General features: G+C 43.8%; 1 protein-coding gene across 1 annotated transcript; it reads right to left on the bottom strand.

Annotated features, from left to right (window-relative positions):
* Nucleotides 1–418: 418 nt before the first annotated feature.
* Nucleotides 419–9,769, bottom strand: LOC146180241 (uncharacterized). Its single transcript, XM_084579945.1, has 3 exons — nt 9,255–9,769; nt 7,501–7,751; nt 419–937 (listed from the first exon to the last, which is right to left on the bottom strand). The coding sequence occupies exons 1-3, from the start codon at nt 9,725–9,727 to the stop codon at nt 507–509; spliced, it is 1,155 nt and encodes a 384-aa protein (XP_084436071.1). The 5' UTR covers nt 9,728–9,769; the 3' UTR covers nt 419–506.
* Nucleotides 9,770–18,375: the final 8,606 nt, after the last annotated feature.

Below are 18,375 nucleotides of genomic sequence, written 5' to 3' on the forward strand. Positions count from 1 at the left end.
GCCTTAGAAGTAAATATGCTAAATATGCACGATTCATGCTTAGGAACAGTTATCACGCTAGCGAATAACAGCGCTCCCGCCCCGCGCCGACGTTCGCGCCCGTGCGACCCGCACACCTCGACCCCTACATCAGCGCCCTCAGCGAGGGGAGCGGCAGCGCCGCGCAACTTTACCCGACGGCGCCGCTCTATTGTTCGCGCGGCGCGTTCACAGGCACATAGTATAAAGGAGGCTGTGGTCCTACATATGGGTCAACACTGATCTTACTATGGTTTGACCTTGAGAAGCGTATGCGTGAGCACCAAACCCATATTTGTTCGACCTTGGGTTTGACTGGAGCTCATCCTATCTGCACGGAACGGTGCTCGGCCTTTTCACTGAGTAGAGCTATCGCTCTAAATATAAAAATAAAAAAGGATAAAGTTATAATATATTTTATTTGCCACACATATCAACTTACAATAATCATCACGACGACGAATAACAATGCCTGCAAAAATCATTATTCACTCGAAAGCCACAGCCACGAAAAGGCAGTCGTTATAGACGAGCTCGTTCTTTTCAATGAGCTTCCAGCTCACCTTCTCCGTTAATATTGCCTTCTGCGGTACGTCAGGCTCGGGCTTCTTGAAGCAGTCCGTTTCCGAATCTCGAGTGGCCTTGATGGGCACCTGGATGTCGTTAGCTTCTTTCTTGACGTGCACGATCCTCAGTTTGAGTTGCTTGGCGAATGGCCAATCCACGAAGTCGTCCTTACTCCCAACGCAAAGTGTGAACATGAGGATGAGGTTGGCAATTTTGTTCCAGGACCTCTCGAACTTGCACGACAGGGTGAACGTGTAGCCCTGCAGCATGCGGGGCTGGTCCAGTGTCAGCAGGGGCTCAGAAGCCTTCCACATTCCGTCCACCCCGTTGAACTTGCATATGGTCGCTGAGCCTGCACACGTACGTTGACAAGTGACAAAGAGGTCACAGAAGTCCTCAACGACAGCCGAAAATTTCTGTAAGATCATGAGGAGCTAACAGTAAAGCATACTAAGGAATCAACGCACACTACAGCTACCAACTACTTACGTGCTCAGACAAAGAAGACGCAGCTGGCGCTTGTCTCGTGGGCGCATCTGGGGGCCACGCCAGGCCGACATGCCTTAATTATTACTCTTTGGCATTAAAAGTTGTTTCTCTCTCTCTCTTCACTGCAAAAATATATATCTGAAAGAACAGCACCCTAAATGACTATGGTTCCTGTTATTGAAGAAACGATTCTGCAGGGCGTCGCAAGGCGCCTGGAACAAAGAGCTGAGTACAAAACGCATATGCCTATTAAAGCAATTCAATTTTATACCAGTAGAACAAAAACGGCAGAACCATGTAAATAAAAGAACACGTCAAAATATTCTGCGAAAAATAAGTTGCCGTAGACTAATCTGTAGTATTCTGACCTTGTGTAGTACTTGTTTTAATTCTGTAGTTTCTTCTGTGGTAGTTTTCTGCAGTCTGTAGTTCAATAGTAATTTTGTAATGTAACCGGCATAAGGAAGAATAACATGGGGAAAATTGAGCATGCTCTAACATTGCGGGTAGGCAAAAATCAGATGTGTGCACTAAGGGACAAGGCGGGCAATGCCATCTCGAATATGGACAACATATTCAAAGTAGCCGAAGAGTTCTATACTGATCTACATACTAGCCGGAGTAGTCAGGACGATAATAAGATGGGCAGTAGTGAAAAGCAGTCAGGAGTTCCGCCATTGATGAAGGCCGAGGGTAAGAAAGCTTTAGAAACGATTAAAAGAGTCAACGCAGCTATAGCGAGAATCGGCTGACTACAGATTTGTTGAAGGACGAGAAGGGGGGGGGGGAGGGGGGGGGGGTATTGTGCTAGAAAAACTGGCCACCCTGTATCCGAATGCCTGGTGTCATCGTCGGTACCAGAGTCATGGAAGAACGTTAATATTATCTTAATTCATAGGAAAGAGAATACTAAGGACTTGAGAAATTACAGGCCAATCAGCTTACTATCTCACGCATATAATCTGCTACTAAGGTAATCGCAATCAGGAAAATCTCAGACTTCAATCAAGCAAAAGATCAACCAAGTTTACGGAAAGAGTACTCAACTATCGATTGTATCCATACCATCAACCAGTTGGCAGAAAAATGCTCGGAATACATCCGGCCTTTGTACTAGTGTTCATTGACTACGAAAAAGCATTTGACTCAGCTGAAACCTCGGCGGTGATGCAGGCATTGCGAAAGCAGGGTGCAGACGAGCCTTATATGAAAGTACTGGACGGTATATATAGTGGCTGCACGGCAACAATAGTTCTGCGTAAAAAAAGTAGCAAAATTCCCATAGATAAGGTGTTAGGCAATTAGACACGATCTCCCCAGTATTATTCACAGCTTGCTTAGAGGAAGTATTCAGAGACTTGGAATGGGAGCTGTTAGGGATAAGGGTAGATGGAGAATACTTCAGTAATCTGCGATTCGCTGATGACAGTGCCGTGCTAAGTAACTCAAGGGATGAACTGCAAAGGATGATGACCTAAACAGGAATAGCAGAAAGGTAGGCTTGAAAAGCAATATGCAGAAGACTAATATCTCTGTCACACGGGCAATCTCAATACCCATTGAGTCAATATCCATCGAAATCTTTGGTGGTCATCGAAATGCACTGCTGCTACAGGGCAAATTCCAATTACCATTGAGTAGTATGCACACTATCCGACAGATGGCGCCACCGGTAACTACATACGATAAATTATTATTTATTTGCTCATTTATTTATTTATTTGTTTATTTTTTATTTATTTCCAATACCTTAAAGACCTCAGGAGTACGGGGTTTTACATGAGGGGTAGGCTTGAGAGTATTGTCGAGAATAACAAAAAAATTTCAATGGCGGTTCTGAAATGGCTTGGGTCAGAGTGAAAGTAGGCAGGATAAAACGAGGCGGGTATCACACTGAGTGCTGTTTTAATTGAAAGTTGGGAAGAGGAGGATATTCAAATGCCTCACACTTCAGCTTAACCCACAGACCTCATAAGCCAAGCAACGGCATAACGACGATGGACTAACGATGCGCAATCGCCCCATTCATTTTGCGCCGGTGATCCTGCCGTAGCTCGACAGTCGTCTTCGCCGCATTATTTGTTGCTATCGTTAATAGACGCACATGTAGGGCCTGTTTGGTCTCGGTTGTCGCAAAGCGAGCTCAAAAGCGAACATGCGCGAAACGCTGCGGCCCGTCGCACTGCCATAAAACAGATATAGACACTCTAGAGCAGCGTCAGTTTTACATCTGAACACCACGCATTCTGAAGAGCGATCATTTTGATTTTCGAAAAACTAGTTGACGGTCAGGTTAATGGGTCGTAAATAATTCCATCCAGAAAATGTTTTGTTTCTTTGAAGTTTTTTTGTTTTTCACCCTATGGGTGAGTGCAAGTCTGCTCTCAATGTTCCTTGGCGAACCTCATTGAGTTAATGTCGATCGAGTTCAATGGACATTGAAAACCGCTCTGTGGTAGTGGCCGATCCCTATTGAGTTCGATCTCCATCGCCTCAACAGGCATCGAAACTGCACGTAGCGAAGCACTGGAAAGGGTAGGCGAATATGTCTACATAGGACAAGTAGTAACCGCAGATCCGGACCATGAAAGGGAAATAACTAGGATACTAAGATTGGCCGAGGAGTTCTATACAGATTTCTACAGTAGCCAAAGTAGTCAGGACCGTAATGAGATTGGCGGTAGGGAAAAACAGTCAGACGTTCCACCAGTGACGAAGGACGAGGTCAAGAAAGCACTAGAAACTATGAAAAGGGGGAAATCAGCTGAAGAGGATCAGATAACTACAGATTTGTTGAAGGACGGGGGGGATATCGTGCTAGAAAAACTGGCCACCCTGTATACGCAGTGCCTGGTGTCATCGACGGTAACGGAACCATGGAAGAATGCAAACATTATCCTCATTCACAAGAAAGGGGACTCTAAGGACCTTAAAAATTACAGACCAATCAGGTTACTGTCTGTTACGTATAAGGTATTTACTAAGGTAATCGCTAATAGAATCAGGACAACCTTAGAGTGCAATCAAGCAAAGGATCAAGCAGGGTTTCGGAAACGGTACTCTGCTATCGATCATATCCATACCATCAATCAGGTGATAGAAAAATGCTCGGAATATAACCAGCCCTTATACATAGCATTCATTGATTACGAAAAAGCATTTGACTCAGTTGAAACCTCGGCGGTGATGCAGGCATTGCGAAATCAGGGGGTAGACGAGCCGTACGTGAAAGTGCTGGAAGATATATATAGTGGCTGCACAGCAACCATAGTTCTGCATAAAGAAAGTAACAAAATTCCCATAAAGAAAGGTGTTAGGCAAGGAGACACAATCTCCCCAGTATTATTCACAGCTTGTTTAGAGGAAGTATTCAGAGACTTGGAATGGGAGCAGTTAGGGATAAGGGTAGATGGAGAATACCTCAGTAATCTGCGATTTGCTGATGACATTGCCTTGCTAAGCAACTCGGGGGATGAACTGCAAAACATGATTGATGACCTAGACAGGAAAAGTAGAAAGGTAGGCTTGAAAATCAATATGCAGAAGACTAAGGTAATGGTCAACAGCCTCGGGAAGGAACAGCAGTTTACATTAGGTAGCGAAATACTGGAAGTAGTAGGCGAATATGTTTACTTAGGACAGGTAGTAACCGCAGATCCGGACCACGAAAAGGAAATAACAAGAAGAATACGATTGGGATGGAGCGCATTTGGCAAGCACTCGCAGATAATGACTAGCAGCTTACCGGTATCGCTCAAGAGGAAAGTATACAACAGTTGCATCTTGCCTGTACTCACCTATGGGGCTGAAACGTGGAGGCTAACCAATAGAGTTCTACTTAAGTTGAGAACAACCCAGAGGGCTATGGAACGAAAAATGGTAGGGGTAACATTAAGAGATAGAAAGCGTGCAAAGTGGGTCAGAGAAATAACTCAAGTTACCGACATTCTAGTAGAAATTAAGAAGAAATGGACATGGGCAGGACATGTAGTGCGAAGAGAAGATAACCGATGGTCGCTGAGGGTAACAAACTGGATTCCAAGGGAAGGAAAGCGTAGCAGGGGGCGGCAGAAAGTTAGGTGGGCGGATGAGATTAAGAAGTTCGCAGGGGTCAAGTGGATGCAGCTAGCACAGAACCGGGTTAAGTGGAGAAATATGGGAGAGGCCTTCGCCCTGCAGTGGGTATAATCAGGCTGATGATGATGATGATGACTAAGATTGGCATGGAGCGCATTTGGCAAGCACTCGCAGATTAGGACTAGCGACTTACCGGTATCTCTCAAAAGGAAAGTATACAACAGTTGCATCTTACCTGTACTCACCTATGGGGATAAAACATGGAGGCTAACAAAAAGAGGTCTACATAAGTTGAGGAAAACGCAGAGGACAATGGAACGAAAAATTGTAGGTGTAACGTTAAACGATTGGAAGCGTGCAGAGTGGGTCAGAGAAATAACTCAAGTTACTGACATTCTAGTGGAAATCAAGAACAAGAAATGGGCATGAGCGGGACATGTAGTGCACAGAGAGGATAACCGATGGTCGCTTAGGGTAACAAACTGGATTCTATGGGAAGGAAAACGTAGCAGGGGGCGGCAGAAAATTAGGTGGGCGGATGAGATTAAGAAGGTCGCAGGGGTCAAGTGGATGCAGATAGCACAGGCCGAATTATGGAGGAGCATCGGAGAAGCCTTCGCCCTGCAGTGGGTATAGTTCGGCTTATGATGATGATGAACCAAAGATTATGTTGGTAACAAAAGAATTTCTGTTTTCACTACAAGTTTACGGCCAGAAACTATGCAGAAATTCTGTAGTGCCTACAAAAAGGATTTCTCTTACTCGTGCCGATTGATATGCGGAAAGTAGCTTTGTTGCAGAATAACCTCCTGTTTCCCAAATTTCGTCCAAAACCAGGTTCGGTTTTCCTAAAATACGGAACACTCAGCATTGATGTACTGCAGCGGCGTTTCTGCTGTTATTTTGTTAACGCATAATTCGCTGCTTCATCACTAACTTCAGGCAAGCTACTACCCTTCTATACCTTCATTGTCATGATCGCCTAATGGTTCTGTCTCTGTTGGTAGGGTACTTCAACACTATCGAACTTTGCAACATCTGGCGCTTTTCTGTATCTACATCAAGGTTTGAATTGAGAATTTGTTAGTCCAGAGGTTACTTGAGATGCGACAGCCTTTTCGGTAGTAGGATATGGGTGTCGGATGTGAAACTCTGAATGCAGTAACTAAGCTTATCAAGCATTACAATACCTCAGTCAACAAAGGTAAATCTATGCGGTCCTTCTCCACAATTTCAAGACTCCGCACACTACAACCACTGCAGGCCCAGATGCGTAGCTTCATTATTTCAAGAATACCCCAAGACCATTTCATGAGTATAGGCATAGGCCTTTGCTCATTCGAGGGTGTTCGCCAGAATACGCACATAAGTATAAACCAATCCATCTCCAATGCGTTCCCGTGAAGAGGAACAAATCCCACTTTTATCTTACATTTAAAAATTATTTCGTGCAGATATGCAGAGACATCTATCACGCAAACCTAATATATAAACCTAATATTTATTCAAAATGTTTTGCGGCTTATACATCCTATTCTTTTTTACACCGTTGTGACAAATTATCTAAAGCACCTACTTTATTATATAACACTACTCACAACAAAAAATTACTTTAAAACGTCATTTTGTTATCGCAAACAACTGAAGACGCCACATATTTTATGGTAGGGTGGCCTTCTCGTTTTTTCCGGAAGCTGTTTTATATTCTCACGAACGAGGTTCTCAGCTGAATCTGCAGCTTGGGAAATGCGAATGGCCGTATGAAAGTGTTTTGTTATAGAACCAAAGAGTTGCCCCGACTTTCACACGAAGTTACATGCGTTCGTTCATATAATGCTAAAGAAGAGCAATGCACAGGTTTGCACCTAAAACGTTTTAACAGCTGGGAAGCCTTGAAGAAACCAATATTATGCCATACCCGCCTGGAACTTGGCCTGGCATCAAAGGTTGCGGTGGTCAAGTCTGCCAAAGAAGCACCGACCTCGTGCAGTCTCTGGCTGCATTCCGGGGGTACTAAAGCTGTTAATTTCTCTCGGTTTCCGCGTCTAGAATGCTCGTCAGTGCCTGTATACTCTTTAACGGTGTCTTGGTCATGTGCGATGGGCTTACTGGGGCAAATGTATGATCCATAACAAGTTTCATGGGACCTTGACATGTGGTGATGTCATCCTCGACTATGACCTTGAGGTCTAGAGGTGACTCGGATGGGACAGCTTACTTTGAAAAATGTTGATCAGTACTTGTACAAAGTACGCTAAAACGAACTTTAGAAGCCGAACTTCATGTATTCCAAAGAAATCCACCATATGTAGACTGCTATTACCATGGTACCCACTTAGACAACTATACCTGACTCGCAGGTAGACCAGCTGATACGATGTAGCGACGTGCCTGTCGGTGACCTCTGTGTGTCGAGGGCGTCGAGGAAGCTTGCCAGCGTGTTGGTCTTGTGCTGGAGTGAGGCGATCTTGGCGTCGCCCTTTGGGTCGCTGAGCGGCGCTTCCTTGAGTCCCTCCCGAATCTCCCTGAGTGCCGCGGCGAGGCGGCCAGCTTCCGCCATGTCAAAGCTCACCCTTCCGTCAGGCGACTTGTGTGCAGAACTTGTTGAAAGAAGGAACATTGCCAATCATTATTATTCACTGCATTAAGTAATAAATTTTAAGCACGACTACCTCAGTGCTTGAAACGATGAGGGAAGCGTTAACAGACTCTGGCCCGACGGCCGTGTGCATGGTGACGTCCCACTTTATTATTTCCTGATTTTTCATGATTATTTTGTTATGAGTTTGCTCAGTAATGGAATGCGTTGTATATTTATCATTTTTATTGATTTTTTTCGCAAGTTGTCATTTGCATGACGATGTATGCTTTTATACTGTATCCCCCTACAAAAATGCCCTCAACGGGCGCTGTAGGTAAATCAATAAATAAATAAATATATTGGCACGCTGCCTGGTGGTTTTGCTTTGTGGTCACTTGATGTCATGACGTAATTGTTAAAGTAATTTATCATGTGGTCTGCAGCCATTTTGAACGGTTCGGACGGACAGACATGAATTGTAGAAACGTGCCTAATAAGAGCTAACGCTCTGAAAAGCAACTGCAAACTGCGTCTGTGAGTGGCACGTAAGAAATCAGTACACATGTTTTCACTGATGATGTGCAATGTTTTAACGTACAGCGTCTAGAAGCTCGTGACCTAGATACAGAACGAAGGGTATGTTTGGCTCTGTTACTCTTGTTGCTAAGCTTCCATGTGAAAGGTCAAGGCCAAAATTCAGTCTTTAGAGTAATTGGTCAGTACAATGTTAAGCGGCCTACTAACATTAAACTTCATTAGCTTCAAGGTCAAATTGTCTCACCCGATGGCTTTAGTAAAATCTAGCGTAAGGGAGCTCTCGCTCTAAATCCCCGGTTGACAGGATCATGGCAGCTGCGTGACCTAGAGCGAGAATTTCAAACACCCTTGAACACTAAAGTTTAACCTATGTCGTCCCTGGAATGAAGTCGATTAAAACATAACACGTAATGCAGTTTAAAGGCAGCCTCATGTCTCAAATGAATATACTATGCATTACAAACAATTTCGTTTAACGAAATATTTTTAAGTTAAAGACGAGATTCGAAACCATGACCCTCGCGAACCAGGTACGCATGACACACTTGTGATACTTCAAAGTGAGAGGCATGTAGGTCCTGTGGTTTCTCGCCCAATTTTGTGACTATATGCTAACGAGCATTGATGTATTAGAGATGGTCACAGGCCGCCGTAACTCAGAACGTATGTGTTCACTCGCTCACTTCCCCTTATGTTAAGTTGGAGCTAAGGTCACCTGATTTTGGGTCGGATTTGCAAACATGTTGCCAAGCAGGGACAACTGGTGGTCGCAGCATCACCTTTGCAACTTCGTACGGGCTAACCACTTGCAGACGAGCCATGCAACCGGAATGTCTTCTTTTTTTTTCTTTTTTGCGCGTGAAAGCATTAAATATATATGTAATACATTTAGGTCCCTCATAGTTACCGTTAGCATGTAAGTTAAAATCTAAATGCTAATACTTCATGTCAAATATTCGTTACTGGAAATTTTGCCTTAACCTACCCCAGACCAATGCCTTTGCAGTTCCGGTAATGCTTGAGGATATCCTTGCGAACGACCTGTTCTTCGCACTTGGAGCATAGCACCCAACCGTACAAGCAGTCCACTACGAAGTGCTGCTCGAGCTCGGTCAGCTTGCCGGTGAACGTACAGCCTCGGTTGTCGCCCGTGCAGTTGAAACAGCGCACCTGCCGCTCGCCCAGATCCCGCATCGCGAACGGCAGCGACTGGACGTCTTCTCCGAGGAAGCTGGCGCCCTCTATGGGACACTGGCCGCCCGCGTCCATGGCCTGACTCTCGCACACCTCGCACAGCACGTGGGTACACGGCAGCAGCCGCACAATAGAGGCCACGACGCCGCACAGGCGGCAGACGCGTATCTTGGGGAGGGGCTCGGCGAAGCGAAGGGTCCGCCACTCGAGGAAGTCACCAAATCCAGTCATCCTGTACTGGCAATCCGTCTCTGTCGACGCCATATCCTCGGAGCCAGGAGGCCTCGATATTTCGGGTTTAGTTTCACCCTGTAATCGAAGAGTAGAAGGAAATTTCAAGGCGAATCCTCTATAAAGTCGAGTGTTCGCAGAAAGTGTTCGTCTGCAGAGGGTGTTACACCACCCTGTCGAAGAACAACGTGATTTATGAATAAAAGAATGGCAGTATGGCTTTGGTGGTGAAAAATCTCTTCTTGTGCGAAATTTTATTGACGTGGAGTAATTAATTAGCTACTACCAGAAAAGTAAATTCGACGTCGAAATAGTCAAGGACGTTGATATAGTGTGCGATGTAAAAACAGCCATGAATGTCGAAATTGTGAAAATTACGTCTAAATTTTGAAAAAAAAAAAACAGAACGCCCAAAAAGCTTTAATATCAGGCCTCGTCATTGCATTACAACATCCAAAAAGTAGAAAGAGAAAAAGGAAAAGCAAATGAGTAAAAAGCGGCAAATGAATGTAAATAGTCGCAGGAATAGCTTTTGACTTACCTCACATAAGAGAGATCTAAGTGCCTCCAACGGATTTTTTATTTTTGTTTTTCATTTTATAGCGCTACTAGAGTGTGAGTTGTACAGGGGACGGTTGCCGATTTCACGACATTAGGCGTCAAACGGAGGTGCACAGCCCCCACGAAGTTGCTCGAGAGGAGTAGAGGGAGCTTGCTCTGCTTCTGCTCCAGAAATAATACGAAGGCTGACATTATCATGAAGCACCTTTCTAAATACCTCGCCGTGCATAACCATCATTCCCCACAGATTAGCAACACTGGTTGCGTAACCACTTATTCCGGCGACAGGTAACTGCGGCGGAGCTAATGGCGTAAGAAAAATAGCAACTTTCCCCTGCGAGAAACCGAGGATGGTTTGATACTCTTTGCTTGATTAACCAATCTGAGTGCATGCGCTCAGCTTGGCCTTTTTACGTGTCCAAAAATAAGCCCAGTTTCATTGTTTTAATTTCGCAGTAACGCCTTTTATAAACATCAAGTGACAAGTTTGATGGACATAAGCAGTTCTTAGGTGAGTTGGTGTTTTCAATTATCCATAACTACAGCGTGCCGTTCCTCCGTCATCTTTGTCCCATCTTTTGCGCTGTAGTTATGGAAGTTTGATGGCTTGGGAAGTGGATGACTGGTCAAGACAAAGTGCTAAACATAACTTTGTTTTGAAGTAATGTCATGCACATTTTCCTTGTGAAATTTTTATGAACCTTTACAAGGCCAATTTCGATTCATATGTCAACCATAGTTTTTGCTTCATTCATGTTCAGGGATTAAGATAACGCACTTCCAGGTGAGGTGTAGCTAATTTTAACGTTCTGTAAATTGCAGTGACCGTACCAAAAGTTGTTCTAGCATAAAACTTCATAATGGCCGATACGAGGGCGACCACTCTAGGAAGAAGTGCGGTCTTTCGAAGGCATCTGTAGGGTGCTGATTACGAATGAAATTCCACGCATACTGCACCACGGCTGTTTTTAGTGCTCTTGCGATTGTTCTGTAAGCCTCTATATCGGGTGACCATAAGAGCACAAGGAGATATATCTTCGCACTTCGGAATTGCAGACAGTATATGATAAAAGAAGCCTACACGTTTAGCGACACATTACGGGTCCTATAGTATTTGAAGCGGGAGGGCTTTTGTTCATTCTTTTGTGACATGAGAGACGAGCTTCTAGAATAATCACTTCATTAAATTTTCCAAAGGAAAGGCTTTACTAATAAGTCACGCAGGTTACAACCGTTTATTTGTTAGTATACATGACGTTCTGCGATAGATTCGTACATCTCTCATATGAAACTGATATGCGCATGTAATTATTACGTATAAGGTCATGCACACTTGTATAACGTTAGGCGAATGTAACAATTTGTTAGGGCAGCTAGTTATATGCAGTGTTGACTAAAAGGTTTCGGGCTAAATGGGCAAGTTTTGTGCCACGCAATAGCGCACTCACGGCTTCCTTGAAGCCAATAGCGTCACGAAAGGCTGGGGTTCGTGCATTAAAGAAGTTTAATGCTCGACGGGGGTTGTCTGTACGCACCGCTGCAGAAGAGCAAACCACAGATTTGGAGACCATTGTCGGGGGTGTAAAGGACTACTAGCAGAAAATAGATAGCTTCCATTTCACTGCGTTTTCCCTCTATTTTCTGCTCGCAACTGCGCGTAATCAAATGTTACCCAGCTTTCGTCCAGCCGGATGTCAGAATACAACCTCACCTTTTTTTTTTTCTTTTCCCTCCTTTTATTTGCGGCGCCATCTCCATGAAGGGCGTTTTTCTGGATAAACGGCGTCGGTACAGAAAACTGAACACCAGTATCACCCCGCTGCTCAATGTTACCGCTACTTAAGTTTATTTAAGCTAACAATGTCCGAATTCAGCGTTGGGTGCAGGGGAGTCTGTGAGAGAGGAGATACCTCATCTTGTCAAGATGGCCCCAAGCGTGAGCGCAACTGATCGGCACAACTGGGCACGGTGGCTGAGCAACTATGGCGTTCTGATACTGAACACGAGCTGGATACAGGCCACGGTGACCACATTTATGTGGAGGCGAAAGGCGAAAAACACTCAGGTATTGCCATGTCGGTGCATGTTGAAGAAGCTCCGGTCATCCCAAATTTATTGATAGCCTTCCGCTATGCAGCACCTCGTTCAGTCCCGCTAAAATTAAGAACCAATCAAGTGCAATGCTGATTTTTCTTTTCTTCTTTCTTCGAAATAAAAGGTGCGAGAATTTCCAAGCATCGTTTTGTTTCACCCTCCGTGAACTGCTGTCCAGAGCGGTCTGCATCCTGTTCACTTCAGCAGTATCATAACAACACTCTTAAAAATTGCTCGATGTTGGATTGGAAATCATTTCTTGTCAGCAATGAGCGATTTGTGGGCGCTACACTTAGATGGCCTCAAGTCCGTTGCTCTCGGCGACCTTTTGAGCCCACTCAGTAGCCCGAACTTGCGTTAACGGGTCTGAGCTGGCCAGTATAGCCTCCCACCGCTCTAAAGAAGGGAGTGGTAGTAGGTCCGCTGGTGGCGGCGCTTTTTTGCAGCTCCATAATATGTGATCATACCCTGCTATTTCGCCTCAGTGTTAACAATTTGGATTGTATTGTGCTGGCTACATGTGCGCTAATTTAGAAGGGCTGAAGAAGGCGCCCGTCTGAAGCCGACGCCAGATTACTCTTGCCTTTTGTCTAGTTTCATGTCTGGTGGAGGATATATCCGCCTTTCTAGTTTAAAGTGATTAGTGTAGTCATGAAATTGAGTTTTAATTTCGCAGTTAAACTCTTCCTCAGAATAGACTCTGTCAGGATGACAGAATGGGGTCCTATAGCAGTCGGTCACACGCAAACATCCTTTGTGCCTGCATCTCTTCATATATTTAAAAATAACGTACTGAATATAAACGCAGTGCGGCGAACAGCCAAGCTATAACACGATATTAGTGCGAATCGCGAGTCCAGATCGGTCATAGCGGTGCTACGTAAAGAATGAGAGCCCCAGTTATAGTTATAGTCCCCCCATTTAATGTCATACTCTATATATTAAACGTATACCCCCATGATCGTGTGATGGACAAATATGAAACGAATGGACTCGTGAAAACTAACGTTGGCGCACAGGAGTTATGCGCAGTATGGTACCTGCGAACTAATTTCACTGTCAAAAATGCGCCTTAGGTGAATAACCGTGATATCCATACGGTTACACGTGTGCCTAATCGTCGTTATGTGCCATTGTTCAAAGGCACCACAACAACAACAGTTTCCTTGAAACCCATGTCCTCGCAATTGCAATGTCTGTTAACGCCTCTTCTTTGGGCTACTTCGTGCATATTTGAATTGGTGAAAACATTGCGCCCAGCCATGCATACCACAATCAAGATGACGAGGCACAGCGCTTGTGTCTCGTCTTCTTTCTTGTGGTGCGCATGTTGTTTTTCTTTCTTGTGGTTCGGCGTAATTTTTTCACCAATTCATGCAGTGTGTGCTTTGGCCATTTGCTCAGCATTACTACTTTTTTCTCGTTAAGACCTTCCATTGGATTCGCCTTACCTAAAATCAAATTACTTGCATGAACGTTCCTTGTAAGAGAAGTCAATCGTCACACAAAATATTTGATATTTCAATCGGAAGGAGTGCAATGCAAGGCAAATGATACGTGTTGCCACCTCGATTCCTTTTCTGAGCTTTTAAGACGGGCAGGAATTCCCACTATTAGTTTTCATGCAAAGACTGCCTGCCTAAAATTTATTTTTTTTTTGTCTGGAGCATTAAACGTTCACACTATACAGCACTTATCTCTTTCGTCAACTCGAAATTCTAAGACACAACATTCTAAACACTTAATCATCATTATTCTAAACACTTAATCATAATCATATTTGTTTCCGTGCTGAACCCGCTATTTTCGTTTCCCTGAATTGGCATCATTACCAGCACATTCCCGTTATGATGATGAATTGTTATTTTGTATTATATATGTACCTAACTTGTTCCCCTATATTGTCTCCTTTGTATTCACTCGTGCATGGGTCCGAGAAGGGCCTGCAGTATTTGTAAAAAAAAAACAAATAAATAAATCATCATTATTATCACCATCATCAACTTAACTATACCCACAGCAAGGGGAAGGACTCTACCATATTCCTCCAATTAACCCTGTCCTGTGCTAGCTGCATCCACTTGACGCCTGCGAACTTCTTAACCTCTCTAAACACTTAACAATATCGAACACACAACGATACTAAGTTATCCTGTTTTCCACAAGAATTTCGAGATTGCAATTCGTTGGCTGATTATATTGTTTAATTGTACATATCTGGATGTATTTCCTTCGCAGTTGTCTAGCCTTTGCTGAAGACATAGTGCTTACTTTTTTTTATTTGTTTGCTTGTAATAGGTATATCACAGATGCAGTTATCCTTGCTCAATCATGTCTGATACCGTTAAATTTGCCAACATGCAGTTCTAATACTGACGTTTTACTCACATGGTTCTATGTATGTACACTATGCTCCTTACGTGTGGTTCTGTGTTTCTTCGCCCATTCCTGCAACAGCCACATACTTGAGGCTTACAGTGTGTACCAAATAGAATAAAATAAATAAAATATTGATGCTCACCCAAGCGCAGGTAATAGCTGTAACTGTATATCCAAGATTGAATCCTTACGCCCGATGTGGAAGAATTCGAAGGCACACGTCTTTCGCGACGTTGCTTCAACTTCTGGCGAGACTGTGTGGCAAGCAAGACGACGTGGAACGCGAGCTATGGGCTCTCGTCGACTGTCCGGGAAAGTACGGATACCGACACGACAGCCGATAGAACATCCGTATACGGGTTTATCTTTACCACGCGTGCCCCTTTAGGTGATAGGGAAGAACTTGGATGCAGTCAAGAGCGCAGATAAACGAAGGTAGACAAAGAAGCATCGAACACCAAGGCGCGCTCAGCGGGGTTGCGCAAAAACAAAGCAAACCTGATAAAGCGTACACTTTAAGACTACATGTTGCTCTGATGCCTGCAAAGGGCACGCGACACGGAGGCAAGGTCGTGGAGTTTCGCGTACAATGGCGTTTGGAGACAGGGGCGTGCATGAGCTTGTTAATGCCACACTGAGGTGACATTGAGTATAAACGCTTTGAAATATGCTATCATATTTCTCCCTGGTGGTCTATTACATTTGTACTACTATCTTCTAGATTCCTTCACTAAATTTTGTAGAATTCTTTTTCGTTTTTTTTTTTTCATACTTTTCCCCATAGAGATCAGAACTGGATAAATGGGAACTACACAGCAACAACAATTATTGTGGTGAACGGTTGACCCATGAGATGCCTGTGACTAAAAACTGTTTGCAGTCAGCCTCTAAGGAAGTAATGGCATTGCGAGCTAGTCCCCAAACGGAATAATGCCTGCAGCATTATCAGTCCTTCCTGGTTTAGAATGTTTGCATTCCTTAGACGACTTTCATTAGTGACTGCTTTGTGGTTTGAAAAGTCAGGGAGCCTTTACTTGAGCTGCTACGGGACCGAATCAACAGTGCTTTCCTGCTTTGGGGGCCCTTATAATCCCCACCACTCCATCCCGCCTCCTGTGGCCATGTTTGTGACTTGGCGCGTTTTGAAATTTCCTACAGTAAGCACATGGCATGTTTACCCTAAGAATCATCGTACTAAACATCGCCTTAGCATATACTTTCCTGCAGGACACACAGGCAGATGGAACCTCTCTATAGTGAGCTATTCCAGGAAGCGACAGGACACACAACATCCTCCCTCAAAAATCTGAACGCGCATTTGTGAAAAACTTTTCGAGCAGTATTTATATTCTGGCCTTATTCGACCGAGCAGCACGATTGGCTGTGTGCGAGCACATACTAAGTAGAGACGGTCTTTTTCATAAAGTGTTCTCAAATTCTTGCTGTAAATATGCTGCAAATAATCTAATAATTCTGTCAATTCATCCAGCGAGATGAATTTAGGCTCGCCTAGGGCAGTTTTCTATACAGAAACAGCGATATATAAGCTGACTTAAAGAAAAGCAAATAATGTTTATTGCTCCAAACGTTGTCATAACAGCGGGCGCTAAATATTTTCAAAATGTTAGCGCCTGTAGAAAATGACATAATTACTTAACTGTACAAAGTTAAAGTTTTAACACGGTGAAATAATCTGTAAGATACATTTACATTTCATACAGGTTGTCCACATTTAGGAAGACAATGGATTTACATTTCGTACATTATTTCCCCTTTCAAAACAGAAGGAAGCCCTTTTGCGTGTATTCCACACCTTTCCTGCTTGCAATTTACAAAAAAAAGAATACATAGTTTTGATGCACAATAAGTTCGCAATTTACAGAATTTTTTTACATTTAAATTTGCCGAAGGGATAGCCGCGCGGGGAGCCGGCCCCCCGTGCGACTCCTTCTTTCCGTACATGCACTTTCCTTTAAAGTATGTTGAACACGTAAGTCGTGCAATCGCGTCTACTCTTAAGCTGAAGCTTAAGCGTCCCCCTGATATTTTACACGAACAATACAAGTTTATACAGAGAAGAAAACATAGGTTTTAAATATTTCACAGGAATGCAACTTTTAAATAGGGCATGTATTCGTATAACATGTCACATTGTGAAGAAAGGTATTTGCGTTTCTAAAATCGTTTTCAAGCCTTTTCCTGGGAAAGCTTCTGGATGAGATCTTCAACGTTGACCCGACTGAGAATCTCGCGTCTCCACTCTCAACAGCGGCAAATTGCTGACGCGGCAGCCAGTCACAAGCAGTCACACTCTGTTGCCATTGTCCCAGCTTTCACTGCTTCCGCAGTTACGCTCATGTCAATAGAACACAGAACTGAGCTCAAGACAAGTAATGACAAAGGTGAGTCAATTTGCCAGCTGGTACGAGCTGACTCCCAGCTGAGCTTGAACCCGTTCATTCATCTTGGCCACCATCTGGGGCCCGCTGAATTCCAGCAAGTAGGAATCTGGAACAAGTTAACGCCAGTTGAGTGCAATCTGGGATCAGCTGAAATCAACTGAAGTCAGTTAGAACCAGCTAAACCTATTTGGATTTTTTTTTTCATCTATTTGAGCGAGTACAAAGTTTTGTACTTTGAATGGCGAACTATGAGGCTGGCTTTGGGATTGAGCGTGACACGTGACGAACAGATAAAGCATTCGACATCGCAATACATGAGGTATAGTTTTAATCATGGGAAATCAGGAAAAAGATGATTTGACTATTATTCGCACTAATTTAGCCTCGAAATAAGCCATTTTATTTAACCTCCCGGGTGGCTCATAAGGTCGGAGGATCCGGTTGATTTGAGCCGTTTGAACCCTCGATAATCCGGCGCTGCTTCCGCGAGACAACGTTACGTAAATAATGTAGTCCTGCGGGGAACCTTGAATGTGACAATGGCAAGTGGGCCCTGGATAATCTCTTTATCGGGAACTTCTGCGAATTTTTAAGCGAGACCAGTCTACTCTCTTTCTTTCAGCTGTCTCCCTCTTCCCCTTCCCTTTTCACTCTGCCTAATGGCAAACATCTCGAATAAGAAAAAATTTGGATATGCGACCCTGAGATATATTTTTAGTTCCACAAGATCTCAAGAAAGTACACACAGGCATTACAATTAAAAACCAAAGGTATGTGCACAAAATAGCATCTCGCAAGCTTTTGGATTCTCAAGACAGGCAGTTTACACATGCAAGCACTTCAGACGTAACGTGAAATCCTGTGAACAGCCGATCAGCAGTAATACATTTGGTGCATATATTATTGTGTAATATACATTTCCCTTTTTGTGTTACGAACAGCAAAAAAAGATGATTATCATAATGGCAATAACATGCATCCATGGTTTACTGCAGATGTCAGGCTCTGATTGGTGCGTTTTTCTTCTTTGTATATTTACTTCTTGATTGTTTTCATGGTTGAAATTACCTACAAGTACTTGATTCATTTGAAAAGCCCAATACACATATCTTGCTTTCTGAATGCTGAAATAAAGTTGGATCTGAGCAGGTAGTTGCGTTTGTTACTCTCCCTTTAGTGACGGCCTTGTCCCTGTCCATCATTAATATTGATCGTGGCTCGTGTGTACTGTGCCTGAAAACAGCC

Source organism: Amblyomma maculatum, chromosome 9, assembly GCF_055883805.1.
Source record: "Amblyomma maculatum isolate TAMU_Amacu chromosome 9, ASM5588380v1, whole genome shotgun sequence".
In the NCBI taxonomy this organism is placed as follows: Eukaryota; Metazoa; Arthropoda; class Arachnida; order Ixodida; family Ixodidae; genus Amblyomma; species Amblyomma maculatum.